The sequence below is a fragment of the Athene noctua genome, chromosome 28, assembly GCF_965140245.1.
Source record: "Athene noctua chromosome 28, bAthNoc1.hap1.1, whole genome shotgun sequence".
In the NCBI taxonomy this organism is placed as follows: domain Eukaryota; kingdom Metazoa; phylum Chordata; class Aves; order Strigiformes; family Strigidae; genus Athene; species Athene noctua.
This window is the reverse complement of record NC_134064.1, coordinates 2,122,569-2,146,637: the sequence shown is the minus strand read 5'-3', so window position 1 is coordinate 2,146,637 and position 24,069 is coordinate 2,122,569. Positions and strand designations below refer to the sequence as shown.

The window sequence follows — 24,069 nt, the reverse complement described above, 5'->3', positions numbered from 1 at the left end:
CCAAGCTTGGGAAATAATTTCTGGGCACGCAGGTCCCTGTGCTACCTGCCTTTGTAAAGAGGATGTTCTAATAAACCAGTGGTCAAAGTGAATATCATGGTAATAAATTACCTCCCCCTACCCCCCCCCCCTTTTTTTTTTTTTTAACTTGCTTTTTACCTAGTTACCATGGTAACTTTCCACCTTCCTTTTTCTGGCGAGTCTCCAAAGTTGCTGATGGAGGTATCCTTGGGGAGATGAGAGTGAGCTGAGCAGGGCTCGGCTCTCCAGCCTCTGCAAAGTTGGATGCGATGCCCGCCGGGACCTTTCAGGTCCAAAGCATTAGGAGACTGATGGGTGTGGGCTGTGAGAACATCAGACCTTCTAGTTTAAGTCATTTGCTCCATCAGGACATTGATTTCCAGCCTAAATTTGTTGCCACAATCAATTTGGCAGAGGCATGAATTGTTGTCCGTGCTCTGGGGGATGGATGATCCTCCATTGGATGCTCAGCTTGGGAACAGCCATGTTCAACCAAGCACCTGCATCCCACACACCTGCATTTACCCAGAGATAACATTTGCTCCCACTGCATCCATTTTACTCATTGACCTGTGCAGAATTTGCCCATTTAAATTGCATCTGGTTTCTTTTTTCAATCCTTCCTTCCTTCCTTCCTTCCTTCCTTCCTTCCTTCCTTCCTTCCTTCCTTCCTTCCTTCCTTCCTTCCTTCCTCCCTCCCTCCCTCCCTCCCTCCCTCCCAGCAGACTGCTTTCCCTGTTAGGACCAAGATCTTTGGAAGAGATTTGCAGCTCCCTGGGGAGCTCATAATGAAATGATCTGATTTCTAAGTGTTTCAAAGCAGCTCTCAGTTTCCAGGTCTCCCTCGTTGTGGTTAACCACTGACAGATGATGCAGGCTTGAAGCAGGGTTAATCCTTCCGTTTCCCTTTTCAGTTCTTCTGGGTCCTTCTGGTGATCTTCCTCACGGAGCTGCTGCTGATATTCATCGAAATCATCTTTGAAAACAAGGTGGGTGCAATCAGGAGGCCTTTGGATGCTGCACAATAACAAACTGCAGCCCCACGTGCCATCGGGAAGGAAAATCCTCAAGTATCTATTAGTGTCTGCCCTGAAAATGGCAGGTTTTCATTCTTGCTCTTCTGGGGTGGCCCATCCTGCTCCAGGGTTGTGATGGATCTCCAGCACCACCCAGAGCCCCCGCTGCAGCCGCAGCTTCCTGCGCAGACTCTCAGCCAAAAACTCATGGGTTTGTTTTTTTTTTTCTTGAGGACTCATTAAACTCCTTGCCTCAATTACGTTAACTGCTGGCTTGCATTTGCAAGGACAGGTTTGAGTTATAGCTAAGCTGGAGAGATGGTAAATGCTTCCAACGGATGTCCTTTCTGGCCACTTGCCTTCTGCTGAAGAAACCCTGCCACTTTCAATTTAATCTTACCCTCACAATCGATCAAATGATTAAATAGCTAATCTCAATCTCTGTTGGCTCAACGAATGCACAAGGCAGGAGAACGACATTTGAAATACCTGCTTACGGGCTCTAAAAATTGATTCCCCTTTGCACAAACAGCTTGATGCTTTCAAACCCATCAAGGTTGGGAGTTATGTGCTTGGTGAGCCCCCAAGACAGGTTGGGGTTGGGAGATACATGGTTAGTGAGCCCCAAAGTCAGGTTGGGGTTGGCGGTTATGCGCTTGGTGAGCCCCAAAGTCAGGTTGGGGTTGGCGGTTATGCGCTTGGTGAGCCCCAAAGTCAGGTTGGGGTTGGCGGTTATGCGCTTGGTGAGCCCCAGATTTGAAGAGAGGCAATAGGGGAGGACATTGCCTTTTGGGTACTGCAGCCAACTCCAGCCAGAAGCTTCCCAGAGCTCTCCAAAACCCTCTGATCCCTGAAAAATGTGGGGCACCGGTAGAGAGATGTTCTTCTCTGAAGAAAATCACATTGCTTGAGTCCTTCCCACATACAGGAAATCAATGTGTGCTGCCACATCGAGGCTGTATTTTTGTGAAATTCAGCATGAAATCCTCTGCTTCGCTCCACCTTTGAGCCTCAGTGATGGTGCTCAGCACCATCCTGCACTGCAGGGATGCAACAGGGAAATGCTGGTACCATCAGGAGAGAAGGGATGGCAGCCTTGTGATTAAACTCCTGGATTGAGTAGAAACTATTAGCGCCTAAATTGTCCCTTAATTTAAATTTAACGGGCAATATCAAAACCTAATTAAAAATCAAACAATGAGGGAGAGAGAAAAGAGAGATTCGACAAGCGATGAATCCACTTGACCTGAAATTGTTCGGAGGCACAAATCTGCATGTGGAACAATGGTTGTTTATTAAACTTGTTAAAAACATATTTAATTGGATTTTGTATTAAATCAGCAGGGACGAGGAACGAATTTAGTGGCCTTGAAGCTATTGAACATTGAAATGGGCTCTGTTGATATGCAAATGGGGTTTTGGAGATTATCAGAGATAACGGGTTTGGCGTCCTTGAAGGGAAGGGAGTGGAGAGGTCTCATAACCAGAACTTAATGATTTAACCCTGCAACATTTATCACCCACCTTAAAATCAAGATTTAATTACAGAGGCTGCCTCTGGGCTGGCATCTTCTCAGAGGGCAATAGCATCATGGGGTGAGCCTGTCTGGGGGGAGACAAGCAGAAAGTGGTAAAATCTGGGCGTTGCCCATTGTGTTTGGTCTTAGCAGTGGGCAAACCGGGAATTAACATTTTAATAAACTTCCACATGAGCAATTTCTTAAAGGTTTTTTCAGATCCCCTTGCCTGATCCCTCGCTGTCGGCAGGCTTTGTTTGCCACTCTGACGTGCCTTCATTTCTCTTTTTTTCACGTTTCTTCTCCCCGTTCCCGGTTTGCCCAACCTCTAATTTTCATGTCAGAGTGAATTATGAAAAACAACGTTTTCTTCATCCCCCCCCCCCCCCCCTTTTCCCTGCTTCTAACTCAGAAAAAAGTTCCTTTTTCCTTCATTAGTATTTCTGCTTGGTGGTTTGTCAGGAGTCAAACAGCAAACCTGCGCCAGGCTCTGCATAGGACATTGCGAGCCTCCGCTCCCAGCTCACTAATAAGCTTCCCAGGCATCTGTAGAACACATTTTCGATTCAATTAGTGTTTAATATGAAGTGCCTGTTGTGTCAAAGTGTCCTCGGAGATACGGCTGGAGGAGCAGCAGGGAGAGGCCCCACCTGGCTGCACCGTTCCCTTTCAGGGCACGATTGAATCGCTGAAAAATTTGTTGGGATTAGGAGTGATTGAGGGCTCTGATGAGCTATCTGCTCCTCATCCCACAGATAAATCACCCTGTAGCCGACAGTGTTGACTGTCACAGCCCATTTCACCTCCTCCAGACCCTCTTAACGCAGCAGAAACCCTGCCAGTGGTTAAAATCGTGTTAGTCAATGGGATTGGAGAGCTTGAGGGAGCTTTTGAAGAAGTAACCCGAATAATTAAATATAATACGCAGTGTACAGGAAAAATTGGGTGGGTAAAGGTGCATGGTTCCGCTTGCATGTGCAGGAAATGGGGAGGTGCTATGTGATGCTGCTCATTTTTGAGCTCAAAAATTATGACGCTAAAACTGGAGCTCAAAGATTATTAATTTTGCCCCAAAAACTAGTCTTGAGCCATCACGTGGGTTAGATTCTTGCTTCAGTAACAGCTGGCAACACTTGCTGTGAAGAAATTTTCATGTTTTGGAGTATTTTCCTGGTGCCTTTTCCACATGTGAGCGTGGTTTTGGTTTTTCTGTCCCCAGATGAATGCGGTTTTCCACTCCAACATCCAAGAGGGCATCAGACACTATTACGATGACCTCGACTTCAAGAACATCCTGGATTTTGTACAAGAAAAGGTTTGGGTTTGGAGCGGGGCAGCACTGGGGAGGTCTGGTTGTGAAGTTCTTCAGCGAGTGGTTAACTCTCTGCCTGAACCATTAGTTTTCCCTGTATTTTTAGAGTTTATCCCCATCCCTAGAGTGCCTTGCTTGATCTGTCTTGAATATCTTGATCTTTCTTGCTTTGCACTGCTCTTTTTGCACAGTTTTGCGTTTGTGCTGCTCTCCCAGCCCATCCCGCTGGTGTTTTCAGTGAGTTATTCTGCAAAGAGTGTCTTCTGCTCCACACGACCGCGTGGCCTGTACCAGGATATTTATAATTCCAATCTCGATGGGAAATGGGTGCCTAACACCTGAAAGCTTTTTGATAGCTACCCCAACCTGCAGAGAGAGAGAGGGAGGAATAAAATAACGCGCTAAGGCTGCTTCAGGGCTGCAATGACCTTTCGATAGGCCACCTTAGGTATGTCTCTTCACTAAAGGTGTCATCAGTAGTTGGCCAAGCCCTTGACTCAGTGGGAGAATTGCAGATAAGGGGTTTTCACACAGTAACTGGAAGCAGAGAAGAGCTCCAGCAGCTCCATGGGCAGCACCGGGGGCAAGCTGCCCCTGGGACTGTTGAGAGCTGTGTCCAGTCCAATACTGGGGTTTGGCATAATCTGATTTAATTTTTTAGGTGTGTGTTATATATTTTATCTCATATCTAATGCTTAGAGCATGCCAGGAGTTGGCAGGATCCATCCCCTATCCTCAAGCCAACCTACAGGTTGACAAAACCATCCTCGCAACTCTTACGTTTTTTTAACCAAAGTTTTGATACACTGCTGCTCTTGCCTTATATATTATGCACCACATAGTTTGTTTGAGGTACTAAATATTAAACTGAGTATTAAATTAAAATGCCTTCCTAATTCCTGCTCTCGAGCCCCAGTTTCCCTTTTGTCTCTGGAAACCCAAGGTAGCCACTCTTCAGCAAAGCAACAACGCCTCCCGCCGAGTACATCAAAAAGCCAAGTATAGTGAGGATTTGAAGTTATTATCCACACCATTAAGCATGTGGCCAGACTGGAGAAGCTTGGCTGGCCCTAATGTATTGTTTGTTATTTTTCCAGCACCGGCAAGAAGCCATTCCTAAGAATTTGGGGGATGTAGGTTTGCTCTTGTTTTGAGTTGAGGATATTTGGTTTACCTGTTATTTGTGTTGTTGTGGAGGGAAGCACTTGGCTGAAAGCATTTGATGAATGGAAAAAAAAAAATTGGAAAAAAAACAAAAACTTGAGATCTAGGAGAGAAATCACAGTGATGTTACATCTCCTGGGTTGGTTTTGGAGAGGAGAGCCAGGCTTTTCTGACAAAGCTGCTTTCAAATGAACTTTGAATGTTCCTACCTCAGCCTGATTTCTCTCCTTTCATTATGGGCTGAAGTATCATAAATATGTGAATCTTATCTCTCACTTTGAAGAAAAAGAGTCTGTGAAGCTCCTTCTTCTTTGATGTAGCTGGAATTTAAGGCTGGTGGTGCCCTCCATGCTCCCCTCTCTGGGCTTAAATACCTGTTTTTGACTCTTGGAGGCATCGTTACTCAGCTGAGCACATTAAGACTGGGAGCTCTCCGAAGGTCTCAAGACACAGTTGATTCTGAGAAAGATCTGAATCTTTTTCAAGTCTTAGTCCAATCCTGGTAAGAGGATGCTATAATTCAGACCTCTCTGCATGAATGTTAAATGGATGCTGCTGCGAGCGGTCGGAAGGACTGTGTTGGAGTCCTCCTCAACGAGCCTTGGCAAGGAGGTTAGACCACAGATCTTCAGATAAAGCAGATGTGTTTGCAGGAAGGTTTCTCTATCTCAAAACAAGCGAGTATCAGGCACTTATCATATAATCTCACACCATTTTTACAACATTTTTTCCATCTACTTCTTCACTTGGCTATTTATTAAAAACTTTCAGGGGTAGATCTTAATCTCAAAGTTTCTCTCTGGACTAAAAGAAGTTGTGGCCACTTTCAGTGTTGCTGATAAGTCTTTAACATCTGCACATTTTATCTTCCAGTGAGAGAAGGAGCTGTGCAAGAACGTGCAGCTCAATGCTGTGACCTTTTACATTAGCGTAGGATTTCTAGGAGCAGCAGCAATGTCAGCGATTGAAATGCAGAGTTGCTTCGTCCTGAGGGTGGGACCGGGGAGAAGCAATGCAATGGAAGAACTGCTTTTAAGAGAAGGGAAATTAATTTTACAGGACCTGAGCCAGCCCGGTTCACTTTGAGAAGATGAAAACTTGCAGTCAGTCTGGAAGGATTGCACCCAGACCTCCTTTTTTTTTTTTTTTTTATAAAACACAAGCTCAGAGCAGCCTGTTATCATCACTTAGTGGTTATTCTAGCAATTTTCCCTATTAAAAACCTTTCCTACGCATAGGCTAGCTGGCACACAGCTTATTTTAGGGCAGGCAAAACCACACTAGGATTTGAATTTTGCTCAAACCCTCTCTCAAGAGATGCTTTAAACTAGAGCCAACTGCCTTCACACCCTTAAACCAGTAACACAGTAAAAATAACAAGTAATAGTGGTCTGAAGTGCCAGACATTAATATTTTACATTAGCAGGATATTGGTGCAAATAATGTGGTTTTACCCGTTGACACCTACTCAGTCTGGCTGCCTGTGAGCAAGTAGATAATGGAAATAAATTGCCCTAAAGAAAATAATACTTATCTATTTTTATCACTCTTTTTTTGCTGAACTACTGCCCTTTGCAGCCCCTGAATGCGAGGCTGGAGACAACAATGACTCAAAAGCCCAGGTTTGCCCCAAGTCAGTAGCTGCAGCTATCTGCCGCTCCTCACTTTATCTTTTTTTAATCATTTGCTGAGTACAGATGGAAGAGGAGAGTTCAAACCACTTTGCTGAGCACAGGATTTGAATTTCAAAGAGCTACCGGGGCTGCGGTTCTTGCTTAAACCCAAGTGACTCCAAACTTGAAGTAAGGCTTGGAGAGATGAGGGTGTTGCGCTTGCAAACCTCCTCCTTTCTTCTTGGGGAAGATTAAAGGCAGCTTTCACCAGCGTGGCTCGTTTGAGCATGTTGCTTTGAGAGCGATGGTTTCAGCTGTAACGAGCCCGCATCTCGTGGGTGGTGGTGGTGGTCCTCCACACGGAGAGTTCCTCAGAGGTGACCTGTGAGGTTCTTTCCGTAGGCTCTCTTTGTTTTTTCTGCTTGTTAGGCTTATTTGTGCTCCGGGAGCCTGCCTGAAAGTAAAACCCACACCAGAGTCTGTCTCAGCTTATGAGAAATAAATCCAGGCACAACAGTAGTTAGGGCTAAACCTCTCTTTGCAGAGAAGAAAACACCCCAGTGAGGCTTCCTGGCAGCTAGTAAACCTCGTTATAAGGATTTTGTACTGATTTTTGCACAGATAGAAAAACAAATGGAACAAACTTTCTTTGCAGCATGGGGATATCAAATGGGTAGCAATAGCCAATATCCCTTTAGGTGTTTTTCTCCCCCTCTTTCTAGGCAACTTTTGCAAGCTGCTTTCTCCCACTGATAAGGGTAGGATTAAAAGCAATAGAGGAATTAAAGGTAGGAAGCTAGAAAATAGTTGTAAATCTGTGGGTTGGCTGCTCCTGGCCGTATCTGCCTGTTTTGGCGTGGAAGGAGGCCGGGAGGACCCCAAGAGCTGGTGGTTTTTCCTACTCCCGTTGGCCAAGTATTGCCGCCACCAACCCATCAGTGGGAGGGGGAGCAGATGCTACACCTCTCCCAAAAACTGCTCCTTGAAGAGTGCGGTGGTTAAAGAAATGGGGAAAACCTGTTTTTTTCTGTCTTATCACTTCAGGGTTTTCTTTCCAGGGAAAAAGTGTAAAGGTTCAGGCTTGTTTACCAAGAGAAGGGATGACTCGGTTTATAATAAGCCCACTTTTATTCTGTGGAGAACAGAAAATTACTTTCATTAAACTTTTTTTTTTTATTATTTCATTGTGTGAGCAGAAGAAAAAAGAAGCTTCTTTCCTTTGTAGCTGTAGCATTTGATCTCTAATTTAACTTGACGGGAAGAGAAATCCCTGTTAGACTGCAGAACCTTATTAGCATTTTGTCGAATGGCACCAACTAGCCGAGCTGCCTTCAAGAGCCAAGAAATACATTCATTCAAGGCGCTGAAAGAGTCATCTCTCCCACGTGCCCCAGGAATAAGATGGATTAGTCACCTGTAATTAAATCAGTGAGGCATGAATGAGCCTGATCTTTCCTAGGCTCGTGAAAGCAAGGATGCCTCCAGTACATGTGTGTATGCATCTGTAACTGCTGCACGCCTCTGAAATGGGGCTGTACGGGGTTAAACACCCACTTTTCATTTTTTACACAGTGTCTTCAGCTTTCTATTTAGGGTCCTGGAAAGCAGAAAATAATCAGGGCTTGCAGTGCTGGTGGCGCTGGGGATGCAGGGCAAGGCTGCAGATGTCGAGCTTTGTTCAGCTGCATGTCTCATCCTCTCCTTTTTCTTCTTTTTTGCAGTTTTCTTGCTGCGGCGGCGATGAGTACCGAGACTGGGAGGTTAACCAGTACCACTCCTGCAACAGCAGCGGGCCACTGGCATGTGGAGTGCCCTACACATGCTGTGTCAGGAAGGTAAGGCAGCCAGGCATGGAAAGTGCCTTTATTTCAGTCAATATTTCAGCAAAACACCCTCTTCCAGATGGTTATTACTGCATATTTCTGCGCTGTAGGGCTTCTTGTAAACTGCATTGCCGTTTTGCAAAGCGATGTGAGACGCATCAGTGTGAGGTGCTAAAGAAACTATAAAATATATATATATATGGGCTATACTGTATTTTAGTAGGCTGCTGTTTTAACGTAGAATAAATACCAAAGCACTGGGCTATTAATTGCGTTTGTGTCATGCCAAGGAGTTGTTATAAATGCCGAGTTCCTGTTTTTCAGCCTAGTGTGTGATATAAAATAGTTTGGAGGATTGTTTTGCAAAGAAATAGCAGCATCTTAAAAGGACTTGGCTGCATCTCAGCGTGGATCCCAAGGAGCTGTTGGCCTCTGCTTTCCTGTCCAGCCGATGGCTGCGGGGCGAAGCAGTATATGGGGATCGTGTTTGCTGGGGTCTGCTCCTCACGAGGAGGTTTTTAAGGGTTTTTGCTGAAAATGGGGCCGGGAGAGGTATTTGGATAAAGAGCTAGCCTTGTGGAGTGGAATAAAAAAAGTCATGTGAGCAACTGCCTTTGCGAGGCTGAACTTCTGACGTGCTGCGAGTCGGGTCAGACGGAGATGGAGAGAGGGGGGAGTAGGTTTGCAGAGCTATTAGGGTCTCGTGCTGATTTTCAGAGCTGAAAATGAAGACGCCCCCACCACGCAGCGCTTGTCTGCTGAGACTAAGCTAAGTGCTCCGACCCCGTCTCGTTTAATACAACCGTCCACCTCGTTGCAATCAATCTAACGCACGCTGTGGATAAAATGCCAGGAGCTGAGCCAAGGCAGGGGAAAAAAGTGCAAATACCCCTGGTTGCTGTGGGCAGAAATGCTGTAAACTTTGCTAAAAAGGATTTGCTTAACATAATCCTGGTAGCGAAACCCCCTCGAGGTTCAGAGCATCAGGAGTATCAGTGTGGCCTCTGAACTCTGGCCGTGCCCCAGGCTTTACTAATTGCACAAGGAAAATATATCATCAATCTCTTATTGTTGTAGGATTTTTACTGGGAAAAAAGAAGGAAATCTGAGGTGTTTTAATTATCAGTGGAAGTCTGACATGCAAATCAGCTGCAAAAATAATTGTCATCTCTAATCAGGGTGTTGATTAAGAATCCTAAAGCTCCTGAAGATGGAATTAGAAATTCATATGATGTCCTTTTGTATTACGAGTGAGGATGTGTTGGAGAGAGTCAAGTGCATTTTTCAGTATTTCTACACTCCCCATGGTTTTGGGTGACAATTTGGCAAACAAAAGATCTCAGTGCAGCAGGCTGTGTTGGAGATATAAGAAATCACAGATGATTAATATAGTAGGGTAAGAAATAAGGCAACTTTTGGGCTTCCCATTGCAGTGAGCTGGGTCTGGAGGATGCTCTAGCAAAGGACTGGAGCAGCCAACCCCTGGGAGAGAAAGTCCACAGTAAAGTGTCTATATTTTTTTCAAGGATTAAAGCCTATGAAGGTGGTTCTGACAGCCGGAGTGGTTTTATGGGAAGCCAGATCTCACCGAATGCATCTAAATCTCCATGAGAAATGAAACCTGTTCTTGGGGAGAACAATAACCAGGTAGATAGATGTAGCCTCGTTCTTCAGAGATTTGATTTTTGGCACTGCAGGGCACTTGGTTAAAAACTCAGCCTGACGCAGTATCGGTAGTACATGAAATGGATTAAGAGAGCCAGCTCCCTTGGGAGTTTTCTGCTCTCTGCAACATAAAACAAGCTAATAAACATTAAGTTTAAACAACAGAGTGAAACCCCCCATAATTGCATTTACTGTAAGCTCCAGCATGTCTATTTGTAGCTCTTTTTTGTAGCTATTTGCTAAAATTGCAGAGTTCTTCTGGGGGTTTTCCTTGAGGACTGAGAAGGTGGGAGAAGTGCCTCTGCACCTCAGGGTGAAGTTACCTGTGTGCAATAGCATGGACACACCTGGTTGGGTCTCCGCAATGTGCAGGCCGAGCTGAAAACCCTTTCCACTAAAATATGTTACTCGAGGGCTGAAGAGAAGATCTTGCATTGATCCTGCAGTTGGAGGCACAACCAGAGACCACCCGGGCACGTGTCTGAATTCTTCTGCGTTGGGTAGAGATGAACGTGATGGTCTCCTCAGTGTGAATAACCTTATTATCAACCAGTTATAAGTCCACTAGTTTGTAGGGCAAGAAACCCTTCTCTTTCTTGTGTCCTTCTTCTCCATTTGTGCCTCGATAAATGAAAGATGGAGAGTGAAGCATCCTTTTGTCTTAGAGGATCTTTGAGATTTAAATAGAGAGGTACCAGAAGATGTCATTTGGAAATGTACTATTGTGGGAAAAACAGAAGATGCTGGTAGAAGCGAGCTTGTCTGAGGGAAGGAGCGTGAAAAATGGATTAGGGGGTTGATTGCAACATGTTTTCAACTTGTCATTAAATACAGCCGTAAAACCATCCTGTTTTCCAAGAAAAGACTTTTTCTGTTACAAGACCCTCCAAGACCTTCGTGTTGCATCCCCTGGGGCATCTTCCCAGGCAGACTGAGATGCAGTAATGAGGGCAGACATCCTCCAAAAATGCTTGGGCTATTTTGAAGAGTCTCATCTCTGAGGTCGTAGACCTTGAAGTTCTTCCCAGGAAAAAGGAATGGGCAAATATGCACCTACCTGAGGGTGTGAGACTGGATCCTCAGCTCAAGTGTGTTCCTAAATGGTTTTCCAAGGAGAAAACCTTTTCCAAGGAGAAAACCCGGGAACCCACAGCATAGCTGTGCCTCTGCCAAGCACAGTGTCTCCGAACCCCTTGTGAAGTGTCACCGCTGACATTTGGCGCTGAGTTTGGGGAGAAAAGCAGTTGGTTAAATAAAAAGTGCAAGGATTGCAGTCTTCTGCCCTCAGTGGGTTTTGACTGTCTGTGCATGTTGCTCTTTTGTGATCCCTGAAGGCAACAAAATGTGTTCTGGAAGAATAAAGGCTTCTGCCTCGTTTTATGTCAGAAATTTCAATTCAGCTCTGACCTTCTCCTCCATGTAAGACCTTGACAAAAGTAGATCGAGACTAAAACCTCGCTTTTCTATCTTCCACGCTTCTCCCAAATGCAAGGCATTGAGGGAGTTGCTCAAAGAGACGGGCAGGACTGGAGAAGATTGGTTGTTTAATGCAAGAAGAAAGAGAAGCGGTGATGAATTTGCACCGTAGGCAGATGCCTTCCAACGAGCCGGATAGAAAGCAACGGTGTTCCACTGGCAAGGGTCCTGTGGTGTCCCCAAAAGTGAGTCTGAAAAGCAAGGACAACAGAAAGCTGTCAAGAAAAAGGGTTTATTTTTAAATATAAACCAAATAGATGGATCCTTGGTCATGTACAGATTCCTTTAAGGGGAATTTTTCAGTGCTCTTATGGTGAAGGCTTCCCATTTCATGGTCCCACCCCGGGGTGAGATCTCTCCCAGCGACGCTGATGGGTGCTTTGCTGCTGATCTCCAGATTTCCCTGCAAGTCTTTCATATGAACAGGGACTAATTAGTCTCCTTAACTATGCCCAGTTTGTAAATAGTGTCTTGAATGGTGAGAGACGGGATTTTTGATAGTGCTGTGAGTTATGTGCTAGGTATCGAAGCTCTTGGAATGGTAACACTGGAATAATTTCCCTGCCAATTACAGGAGGAACAAGTTGCAGCTTTATGGCTGGAGTCTGTCCGGAGGCGCACATTTCTTTTATGCTGTGTCTTGCAAGAAAGCATAATTTACATCTAAATGTGCACATTTCTCTTTTTCATCTCTGTGCCTCTGATATTTTTGTTTTGTTGTCCAAGAGTTTTTACTGGTTGTCAAAGCCATCTTTCTGAGAGCATAATAATTTCAGCACGTTATTATTTTATGGGCACAAGGCCCCTTTAGCAATACACGGTGTTATGGAAGCTGCTGTTTGATCCCTGAAACAAGCCAAAAAAACCCCCAAAACATCAGAAGATCAGTCCCAAGAGGTGCAAAGTACCCAACTAGCTCAAGAGCTACTCTCCAGCTTTGGTGGTTTTTGGAATGAGCAAGAATCACTTTTGTAACCCAAAATGTGCCACATTTCACACTTTCCATCCTGACAGAAGGAGGAATTAGGTTTGATTTTATTTTATAAAGGTCCTGAATAGCACTGTTTGGCTGGGATTTTTCTCATTAGCTGTACCTCTTGAAAAATTTTTGTTGATCCACAAAAATCTAAGCCTTGGGGCTTAAATCCTTATGTTTCTCCTCAAGGTGATGGAAGACTTCAGGAAAATTCCCCTTTGGTTTCTGGAATGCCCAATACATTTAATCATTGTGAAATTCCCTTTATTATGAAGGAGAGACACAACTGAAGGTGTTGGAAAAGGTGGCCAGAATTAAACAAGGAGAAAACCAAGGGAACATTTTGAAAGAGCTGCTTTGCTAATTTCTTGCATGATGTGGAGGTGGTCCCGGCTCAAATCACTGGAAAAACATTGAGGGGACGTGAGCCATCCTCTGAAACAGCAGAAACCAGAGAGAAAAGTGGTTTTAAAAAAAATAATTATTAAAAACCCAAGCAACTTACTGCCAATGTGCATGTTTTCAGTATTGCATTTGGGCAAAAAGGAGCCCGTGGTAGCAAGGTGAGGTTTGAGGGTAGCTGCTTGCTGTGTGCTGTGCTGAATGGTCGAGACAGCGGGGCGAGTTCTTCTATTTCTTTTTTTTTTAGTGTTATTTCTTGTATTTCCCATTTGGCTTCCTCTGAGCTAGGTCTGTTCACCAGTTCTCTATTCACAGGTCCCTGGAGAAGTCATTAACACCCTGTGTGGATACAGGACACTTGATAAAGAGGTAACATTGGCTTTTTCCTTCATACATAAGAGTTGGCTTCTCCTTCCCCAACCTAAACAAAACCAGTTATCTGCAGGTAAATGCTTCCCCACCAAGAATGGCTGTTACTGCAGCTGTGTATAAATTCGTTTTTATTGCTTTTCCCTGGCATCTCGGGGTGTTGCTCAGGCTCGCAGAGCACAGGCAAGCTCGTGAGACGCTTGGATAGTCCCTGTAGGCTTTGGCATGGCCCTTCTGGATCTGCTGTGGGAAATGTTGGTCCTGAGTTGTGTTTTGAGGCCTGGTGGTAGGAGAGAACCTGATTTTGAGGCCTTCAGGGTTGACCACAGGGCTGTATCTCAGCAGAGAGCTTCACCATCTCTGTGCGTATGGTCCGTAGCTCCCAGGGACAGTTTTCTGGCAAGAAAACCCAGGGAAAGGTCCAATCCAAGAACTCAATTCCCAAACATTTCTCATGCCTCTCCTTTGGCTTGCAAGGAGGAGCAAATATGAGAAATAAGATCTCCTCCCAAGGTGAAAACCTTGATGCTTCTCTCTGTTCTTCTTCCAGCGCCTGGAGCTGCTCAGCATCATCCACGTGCGAGGCTGCATCCACGCCGTCGGGCTCTGGCTCAAAGACAACTTCGAGGCCACTTTGGGCATCGTTTGCTCCCTGTTGCTTCCACAGGTACGTGGTAGATCTGGTCGATGTCTTCTCAGCTTCTTCTGCTGTTCTGGAGGAGGAAAAATAGTTCATTTTTAGTTATTTTTTCCCCTCCATTTACGTGTGAGATTTGTGTCTTGGACAGCAAACGTCACAGTGCTTCCTAGAGCATCCTTAGCAAAATGAATGGTTTATGATGGTGGAGCTGCCCGTCACGTAATGGACTCCTGAAATCTAATTATCGATCGAGTAATAGCATCTAAAAGCAAAGCATGCATATGTTAGCACAGCAAATCCTTTAATATTTGTTTTTACAGCTCTCTTCAAATAGAGCATAAATATTAACCAAAATAAATCATAATCGTAAATTTAGCAGGATTTGCCATGCCTCATGAAATCCATTTCCCATTAGTTATGCCTGAGGATCCAAACAACTTTCCAGCACAGGTAATTAAGCTCTTCATCACAGACGCACAATATGGAGAGAAATTTTGGCCTGCAGATGAGGCTATCCCTTTGCAGCACTGTTGGCACTGCGCTGGCAAGGAGGTGAATATCTCTCTTAGATCGTTTCAGAATTATTTTTTACAAAATTTTGATGATTTAATGTTGATTTGATCCTTTTTTTTGATTCCTTTTGAAGCTCACAAGCAAAAGCTTTCTTTTTATCTCATTGGATGTAAGGCTGGATTTGCTACGGAGGTATTTGGTGATGCTTTCCAGATAGGGGGTTTTATTTAAATGGAAGTGAAATTATTTTATTTTTTTATGTGTTTCTGCTTGCAGTGTAAGGTAGAATGGTGGTTGAATAAAGCAGAAGCTGTTGGGAAAATATGTGACATGTTGAGCTAATTTTTCAAAAGTGGACTTTCCTTTTAGGCTCTCAGATGGTCGAAATGAAAAACCAGGACGAGGGAGCAGTTTGTGCCCAATCCTGGCTGCGATGCTCCACATTTCTAAAGTGCTTTCTCCAAAGCATGCAAATGAGCAATGGACTTCTGCTGTGCTACCACTAGGAAATGCAACAGGCACAGAAATGGGGTGAGAAAGGGCCGTAATAGAGGCGACCGCTTCCATCTGCCTCGCAGGTTGTCGAGAGCCCTTTATAGGAGCTGCCTGTTGCGTTACCCATTAACCTGCCAACATGATGCTCTTAATTGGGAAGGATGGGGAGCAAAACCAGAGATGGCAATAAGGATTGCTGAGCCTTGATGAATATCAAGTGCTTTTGAGCAAGCGTTGTGATTTTTCTGGCGTGCCGTTAAATGCTCTTCAGATGAAGAACCTCGTTCTTCCCATCTGCTCACGATTTCCAGGTTTTAAATATAAATCAGATTTGATTCTGTCAAGTTTTGGAGGGAATTAAGTTATAAATGGCCATCTGTGTTGCCAGGAGCTGTCAGCCCAGCAACAGCTTCATCCCCAGCAGCTGCCAGCAGAAAGCTGGGGTGAGAATATTGTCCCTGAATTGCTGATCCAAGGGGGAAGGAGTTGGCACCGTTGACGTGGGGAGGCGACAGTGCCTTGAACTTTGGGAAGAGTGAACATGTTGCCCTGTCCCATCTTTGGCCTTTGGGTATTTGCCATGACACAGGGCAAGTGCCTCTCCGTGGAGCTGCAAACCACCTTCGTGGAAAACTTGCAGGGTGCCAGCAGGAATGTTGGGATCACGATCCGCATCCTGAGTCTGGCTTTGAGTTTTGCCCAATTTTCCTCAAAGCCTTGTACTTCCTTAGGGTCAAACTTCAGCCTCATCTGTGATGGTGAGCAGCTCGAGAGCTCAAAGGTTGGGGATTGGAGCTTGGCTGATGTTTATCACCCAAGTGCCCAAGATTTGTGCTTGAATTTGGGGTAAGAAACTGGCTTTTCTTGTGCAGAAAGGAGAACCCAAGAAAAGTTTGGGTTGACATAGAGCACCCACAGAGAGTGGGCAATTATTACTCTCAGTGTTTTCTTTCCATCATGCTCAGGTGTGGGAAACCATCAAATTTTGGCTTTCCATCAAGCAGGAAGTTTTCTCTGCTTTTCCCCAAATTTCTGTGCAAGAGGCCAAGGGTACAGGGCAGGCTGCTTGACTTTGCTTTCTCAGGCATGTGGGCATCTGTCTATTTGGGTTCGGGGCAAGCTGTAAATCTGCTGGGTCCTTCTAGGTGTTAAAGTGATTGAACGGGTGAGGAGGCAGGGAAGAATCCTGCCCGGGTACATCAGTGCACAGCAGCCAGCCTCTCTGCCAGCTGGTGCATGGCAGAGGGAGCTTGTCGCTTTATGATCGCTCCTAAATCATGAATGTCTCTGCCTTTTTTAAGTCAGCCATCAAGCAATCGGGGAAAAAAATCCCATCTGAGGAGTGGAAAAGGGGTTGTGTTCATTTGTCTTAGTTTGTTCAGAGCAAAGCATCAAATCAATTATTTTTCTGCTTTTGCAGAGTACCTTTAATTCTCTTTTTTCTTTTTCCTATGTTTCATTCTCCAGTAACAATCCTGTCTCCTTGCCTCTCTTCTCAGCCAAGCTGCAGACTGAGGCCAAACTGTGATGCATTTCATAGCTCTCTCAAAAAGACGTTTTAATTTAGTTGCTGGCAGTCAGTGGCAAATTCACATTGTGGCCTCATACTAGTTGTGTTTAATTATGAAGCAACCCCAGATCTTTCAGCAGGTGCAGCAAAGCCCATAAATTTGTTTCCTACTGGCTGCGTCCCTACCTCCACTGCCTCTAGCAAGATTATCCAAGGAGTTAACGGTGTGCATAAAACACATTTGTAGTTAAAATAAGCCAAATAACCTCGTGTGTTGCCCTTTCCCCTTTGCCATGCCCAGGTGCTCTTTCAGCAGCTTTTATACTGACCTAAGGAAAAACACCTCCAACTTTTCCATTCCCGTGTCTTTGCAGGGGACGGTTTTCTGATGGTATTTCATCCTCCTTAGCAAGGTGAAGATGTAGCCACTGTAATAATGTAGAAAAAACTGCATTAAAAAAGCTCTTCAACCCCTTTTTCTCCATCCTAAAGAAGCAGAAAGTGGCACAAGTCCAATTAAAAAGAAAAAAATCTCTAAAGGTCACTGCCAAGAGTTAGTATTTATCGACTCTGCGGCACAGCCAACACGCGGTAAATTGTTGCTACCTCCATTTCGCTTTGATATCTCATCAATCTCCAAAGCTCTACGTTGGGAGCAGCTACACAATAACAGGGCATCAGTGTAGAGGTAGATGTTGCCTCCTAAGAGTGTAAATCCAGAAGATCAACTATTTCAGTCCTCAAAAATCTAGCATTAGACTTGCAACGTGCATTTTGCACCTTGGCGTCTTCATCCCTTGGTGACAGCGGTGTTAAATGTTTCCTTGTGTAAAGGGCTCTGTATTGCCAAAGTTCCCTTTTTCTTTGCAAGATGAATGTGTATTTTGTTTGCTTTTTAATATCTTAGTTGCTTCAGGGTCTGGAAAGCCATACATTCTCAAGTGGCTGACGCGTGCTTAATGTAGGAGAAAAGTGGAATAAAAGGGATTTTTCCATCTGCAGCCCATGACCTCTACGAGAGCCTGGTCTATAAATATCAATTTGTGGAAGGAAAAGCCAATACAAGATAAATGCTTGCTTTTTACTTGATTAGCTCTGGGAAAGCTTGAAATAGTTCAACTCTTCTGTTTAGCCAGATCCAGCTTTACAGCTGCCCAAATGGGCCGGGACCCCCGGAGCCGGGCAGACGCCTGCGCAGCAGACGGTGACGTTTGCATGGAAAAGGGTTTTCCTGCAGAAAGTTTTGCTTTCAGATGAGCCTTGTTGGGCTGGTGGATTATTTGCTCTGTGGCCAGAGTTGGTTTTGTGGGGACCATGATGCAGCGGGATGTGGTTAATCACACTGTCACCATGCAAGGGCTCTTGAGCATTGTTTTGTTCCTATTTTCCATCCTTAATTTTTTCCCTTGTTAAGCAAAAGCCAAATTAAGCCTTGTATGTTTGATTGCCCAGGAAAATGCAACCGGAGGAGCTCAGCTCCTTTTGAGTGATCTGCAAGGGCCCAAAATGCAACCTTTCCACCCCGAGTCGAGCCACTGATCACATGCAGGCACACACCCCTAAGGGAAAACATCTGTGGGTTTTCCAGCCCTTTTTCTTGTTGTATAATAATGTGAAAATGAGTGTTTGAGTTCTTTCCTCCCTTGCTTCCAAAAACGTTCCTGACTGAGCGTGCTTTCTTTTGCCAGACGTGGAAGAGATGAGCCATCAATCAATGAGCATTTCCCAGTGAGGAGGGTATTGCAATTAGATCTCAGCCATATCGGCCCTGTTGAAGCTTGTTCCTAATGCAAAACCATTTAGTCTGAAAGAACAAGGGGAGACGCTACGAGACACTGAGCAAAGCTGGAGCTTGGCAAGGATGGAGCTGAGCACCAAAGAGCCTGATAATAAATCTCATGGCACCTACACGGGAGACAGAAATACACAGCTTGTGTCTAGCAGAAGGCTCTGTGCTGCACCAGAACCACAGAAATTGGAGTGTAGCCTCAAATACTGGTGTATATTTAACTTCCTCGAGTGCTGGAAGAGAAGGAATACCCATTAGTTGTGTTAAGGTGTCCATATTAATCTAATTTCGGTCTTGTGATGTTGGTAGGTAATTGGTAATTAAGACCCATGCTGTCTTGTTTGATCCCAAGTGCAGTATTAGAGTTTATCTGAGACCTGGAGAACCAGGATGCTTCGCTGCCACCACAAAAATGAGTGGAAGAACAGGTGCTGAAACTGCCAGACCATGTATTTCCAATCTCTTCTGGATATCTCTTGTAATATAAAGATGTCTTTTCCTGCCTTGGAGTAATAGTGGTGGATGAAGTGAGACATTTGCTGTGGCAGGGGCAATAACTATTTAATTTCTGGAGCGATGAGTTGGCAACAGCAGCAGGATGGTGTCCTTGCTCAGCCAGAGAGGCCAACACCCATTAATCACGATACAGTTATAATTAGCGTCACTGTTATAAGTTGGCCAGAAATAATTGCAAGTTCAGGAGCAAAATACCGAGAGTTTTAATTTGCTTTTTGAGCTTTTGCTGTTTTGCATAGAGAAAACTCAGGGGTCTTCCAGTAGCAGGGACTTGCACACATCCATGGGAACCTTCCGGGATTAAATGAGCATTTATAATCGGGGCATAAACCAAGAAAATAATCAGGCTGCCCTTGCCTGGCTGTGTGTTCCCACATGTTTTTGCTGAGGCAGGGAGGTCCCTCTCCCTGAGGCTCGCGGGGACAGGAGAAATACCAACGAGGGGTTTGATGAAGCGGTGTGGGAGGATATGAAAAGCTGAAAGTGATGAATGGGTTTTATTTCCCATTGCTTGTATTTCCCAATGCTCGTAAGCATTGTACAGCCCCTGGGAGTCCAAGATAAAATCCCTGATGATTTGTGCTCTGGAGCACTTATTCTTTTTTCCTCTCTGATGGGCATAAATTTCCTCTAGCTACTCGGCTGGGTTGGATGGGAGAATTTAGGGCTGGCCCGCACTGACAGCAGACATCCCTCTCACCCTTTTGATGGTTGAAAATGAAGATGCAGAAGTTCCTTACCCTAAATTGTATGGATTTGGGGAAGACTTTAGCCATGGCTTTCCAGGGGAGTCCCAAAGTGCTGCCGAGAGATGAAGGTCAAGCTCTTCAGCTGCAAAATGCCAGTTTGGATTGGGTCAAGGCTGCTGAGCTGCTTCTAGGAGGAGCTGGAGAGGTGGGAAATGGCAGCAGACATCTGCTCCCCATTCTGTTTTGCTGTGCATTTATATATTTATAATTTTCTTAAAAAAAAAAAAAAAAGCCAAAGCAACAGGATATCTCCCTCCTGGTGCAACATTGTGTGCTTAATGGTTTAAAATATGATAATCCAGGTATCTGCATGGCCATAGTGATTATCATTGCTTCTAACAGCGATGCTTTGGTTTTGTAAAGTTTCTCTTCCTGATTCGTGCTCAGGGTGGCTGGGGAGCAGAGGGGGAGGTGGGCAGCATGCCCCAGTCGGGAGGAAAACACGTGTGAAGGGAAGGATGCAGGAAGGATGTGCCTGTGCAAGCCTTTGCACGCTCCCTCCTGCAGTGTCCAGCCAGGAAACAAGACAATAATTCTCAAATATTGTCAACTGCAGGGTGGTTTTCTCCATCGCTGTCATCACAGAGGAACGCCGGCTTTGGGTGCCACCAAATTACAAATAGCATTGGCAATGCGAACTGCAATATATAGAGTGCAATTGCTATTGCCATACCATCACAAAAATTATATATATATCTCATATTGTGACTTCCCCGGGGGTCTGCCATGCTTTATTGATTCCCTCGATATGCAAAGGCCTTTGGATTTATTTTATTCACACAACTGCTCTTGCACACTGTAAAGCAGCTGCTCAATGATCTTGTACCCCGTGCAAACCCTGTGTGTTTAAATCCCCCAGCAAAAAAACCTCAGAAAGTGGCAGACTAGAGACCTCCCGAGGCAGGGATGGTTTCTGTACTCCACTGAACGCCAGCCAGAAAGAAGAGGCAATTTTCTAACTTTAAATGACCCGCAAGCAATAACTCCTGAGCAGTTCTCCCCTCGCTCCGCGGTGATTGCCATCATGGGGAGGGGAAGTCAGGGAGAAAAGCAGCTTTTTAATTTTTTTAGCCTCATGCTTGATACATTTTGTTAACATGCTCCTCTGCAATAACACCTTCCTTCATATGGCGACGCAATAAAATCAGCACTCACGTTAGAAGTCTCTTTACTTCTGGAAAACATGGTGCCCTTGGTGCTGGGGATATTGAATGCATCTATATTCCTGACAGCTTTTTCTGTTTTCATTAAGTGAAAGAGGATATTTAGAGGCAAGACGGAATGGAAGTTGGTTCATAACTCAGAGGAGAGTGAAGGGCTGTGGGATGCAGGCTGCTGATTGAGGACTTGGGGTAATTTCATTCCGTTCAAGAAATTCCCAGTTTAACCAGGATGCTGCGTCCTGCGATACCTCAGACGTCACATCGCCGCCGGGGGCAGAGGAGCAGGAGGGATGATGTCCCTGAACCTGGCTGCTTTTGCAGAACTGGGTTCATCTGCATTTAATTTATTGTAAACACAAATCTTTTCTGAATTACTGTTTGGTTTAGGGAGGAAAAAATGTCACGCTTGCCTTAGAATTTGTCATTTCGAAGGGTTTTGCTTGCTCAGTCCTTTCACTGTATCAGCAGTGGGATTTTAATCTGCCCAGTGATGACATGCTAATAGAAGTAAATAATGCTAAAGCTTGACATACATTTAAATATTATCTTAAAACTTTTAAAACCCTTAAAGGCTCTGCTGTTGAATATGGATTAGCACGATCCTATTACCCGGATCCATGTGGGAGCGGTTGCTTTGGGCTCTCCAGTTTGTGGAGACAGAGCATCATCCCCCAAGCATCATCCAACCAGCCCTGACCTCCTGCACCCCCACCTGCAGATTTCTGCAGCTTTTGGGGACCAAAGAGGGGACGGATATGGGGCAGGAGAGCAGGACCCCGACTGGCTTTTCCATGACAAATTATTTGGTTTTGTTATTTTTGCTTCGCCGCCAAAAGCGAGCTCCAGTGGCACGGCCCCGTTTTGGTCCTGCACAAGTTCTCGGGGAGCAGTGTGAGGCAGGGTTGAATGCTCTCTCCGTCTGTAGGCTGAAATCATTTCCTCGAGTATTTGGGAAGGAGTTGCCTGCTGAGAGGGTTATACAATACGCAGCACAACAGTGAATATTTTGAGGGCAGCGGGGAGCTACACAGATACACACACAAAAGTTACCGGCGCTGTGAGATACCCTGATTTCAGGCCATTTGGATAACAAAAGGAGATGCTGAGATGTTTCCAGACTTCAGGGCTTTTTTTTCAGCATCTGCAGTCACCTTGCCCAGCAAAGAACCCTCATGGCACAAACCCAGTATTTCTGTGATTCCGCAGTCGGGAAAGCCCTGCTGGCCCTAACCACGCTGCAGCCTCCTGTTCTTTCAGTGATTAATCCTGTTATCAGTAATTAGGTGGAATGTCAAATAAGCAGGATGCTCTTTGAGGATCGGTGGGTGTAATTAGGAAAGTGGGAATGGGGCAAGCTCCAACTGAGGACTTCAAGGAAGGACTCTCCATGTTGGGAGAGCAGCTCAAAGGACAGAGTCTTCCACTTCTGACTTGCTGAAGGAAGAGCTGTCGATGCAAGGGGTCCCCTCAGGATCCACCCCCAGCTGAATTTGGGAGGGAAAAATAAAAATTGAGTTGTTTTGGGGCAGCTTCTGTGCAGGGCAGAAGCTGCTCCTGTGGGTGGCGGGCTATTTCTCTGTCTCTGAAAGGCAAATGAATAAACCCCGGTGATGTTTGTGTTTGTCTGTTTGCTGTCAGCTCACTGGGCGACACTTATCTGATTTGCTTTTTCCCTGTGGAGTTTTTGCCTCCATTTTCTGCAGCCTGCTCTGGGCAAACACTTTTCCCTTTCCACTCTGGGATAAAACAGTCCCTAATGTAAGATGTGTTACGACCTCCCTAATTTAAGATGTGTTACAACCCTTTGCTCTTATCCCCATTTATCCTTTTCTTAATGTTCCCACTTTCCAGACTATTTAATGGATCAATTAGGACCCAGAGAAATGATTAATAACATTTTTCAGCTCCAAAACCAACGCGCCGCAGTGGTACAAAAGATTCTAACTGATGGATGGTACAGGTGCAACTGGGTTATTTATTGACTATTTGTGGCAAGGCATGATTATGCAGAAAAACATGTTAACTAGCCTCAAAACTGAGCAGAAAAGCCCAGAGGCTCAAGGTGGTCTCATCCTTCTCCATCCTGTCTTGTGCATTGAAAATACCTATAAAACTGCGCTGGTTGTATCCCAGTGCTGAGCTCAAAGTATCTGGGGGCTTAGGGGGAATAAACCTTATTTCTACGGATCAGTACTCAAGGTGGGCAAAGGGGTTAGTACAAAAGATGCAGTTTATGCTGAAAATGCTCTGATTGCCACCGTGACCCTCATCAGAGTCTGGTCTGAGAGTACCTCCTGACGCTCGTAGCCGCTGCAGCAGAGCAGTGCGAAGGAAACGTCAGGTGAAATCAAAGCAGTGAGCTTGAAATCTTGAGCTGGTGAAAATGCCTTTTTTTTTTTTTTTTTTTCCTCCCTCTTCTCGTAAAGATTTCAAGCATTTTTTTTTTCCAGTTCCCTGACAGCCAGCAGGGAAATGGGAAATAATCTGTGTGGCACCGTGCTTGTGGCAATATCTTAATTTTAGCAAGAGCCTAGACCTCTGCCTCTCTCTTTGCAATGGTTGTGGTGATATCCAACTAATCCGCGTCCCTCTCTCAGGGCTGATGTTGAAGTCCTAAGATGGATGTGGCCGTTAATGAGTTTAACAACAAGCCTGTTGCTTTGCCAGAAGATTATACAACATCTTGTCCTCTCTTGTCTCATGGCCAGGTTTGGAGGTTCAGGTGACAGGATCCCTGGCAGGAGAAGACCTCCAGGAAGGGTTTGCATCATTCTAGTGGTTTTAATACTCATATTTTTTGCAGGTAATCGGCCTCGTGATGGCTTGGCTGTATTGGCAAAAGCTCAACGAGATCTACTCCAAGCTGGACGCTGTTGACTTCAGGATCCTGGAGATGCGGGATTTCAGCTTCGGGGCGGTGGATCTGAGCGGCGCAGGATGGTGCTGGTGCTTGCCCAAAGAAGGGGGCTACATTCCTGTCAATGCTGAGGATGAGGAAGATGAGGAAGAAGGTGCCATCTGCCACAGCAAAGTGTGAGATGGTGGAAGACTGAAAGGCAGCTTGGAGCAAAGCTCTTAGGGAGGCAGCGGATGTTGAAATGTGGAAATGATGTGATTTATCTTCTCAGGTTCAGGAGACACTTTGGGGGAAACTGTAAAGTAACACTGGAAGGTTATAAAAACGCAGTGCACTGTGTGGGTACGTGAGCTTTTACTACCTTGGTGTTTTGAAGCATTTGTACATCACCTTATTGGGTTTTGGGTGGTTTTTTTTACTCAATAAATGTATTTTCTATTGGTTTTTGCAAAGTCACTTCCATTCGCTGCACGCTGGTTGGGC

The 24,069-nt window shown here is 45.1% G+C and overlaps 1 protein-coding gene across 1 annotated transcript in view; it reads left to right on the top strand.

The window, feature by feature from the left end:
- The window catches only part of LOC141971325 (tetraspanin-15-like), a 45,030-nt gene extending 21,177 nt beyond the window's left edge, over window positions 1-23,853 (top strand). The window contains exons 3-8 of the mRNA XM_074928602.1: window positions 936-1,010; window positions 3,774-3,869; window positions 8,365-8,478; window positions 13,301-13,354; window positions 13,905-14,021; window positions 23,533-23,853. Of these exons, the coding sequence (XP_074784703.1) occupies window positions 936-1,010; window positions 3,774-3,869; window positions 8,365-8,478; window positions 13,301-13,354; window positions 13,905-14,021; window positions 23,533-23,766 (690 nt within the window). The 3' untranslated portion in view covers window positions 23,767-23,853. The remainder of the gene's footprint in view (window positions 1-935; window positions 1,011-3,773; window positions 3,870-8,364; window positions 8,479-13,300; window positions 13,355-13,904; window positions 14,022-23,532) is intronic.
- The last annotated feature ends 216 nt before the right edge of the window (window positions 23,854-24,069 follow it).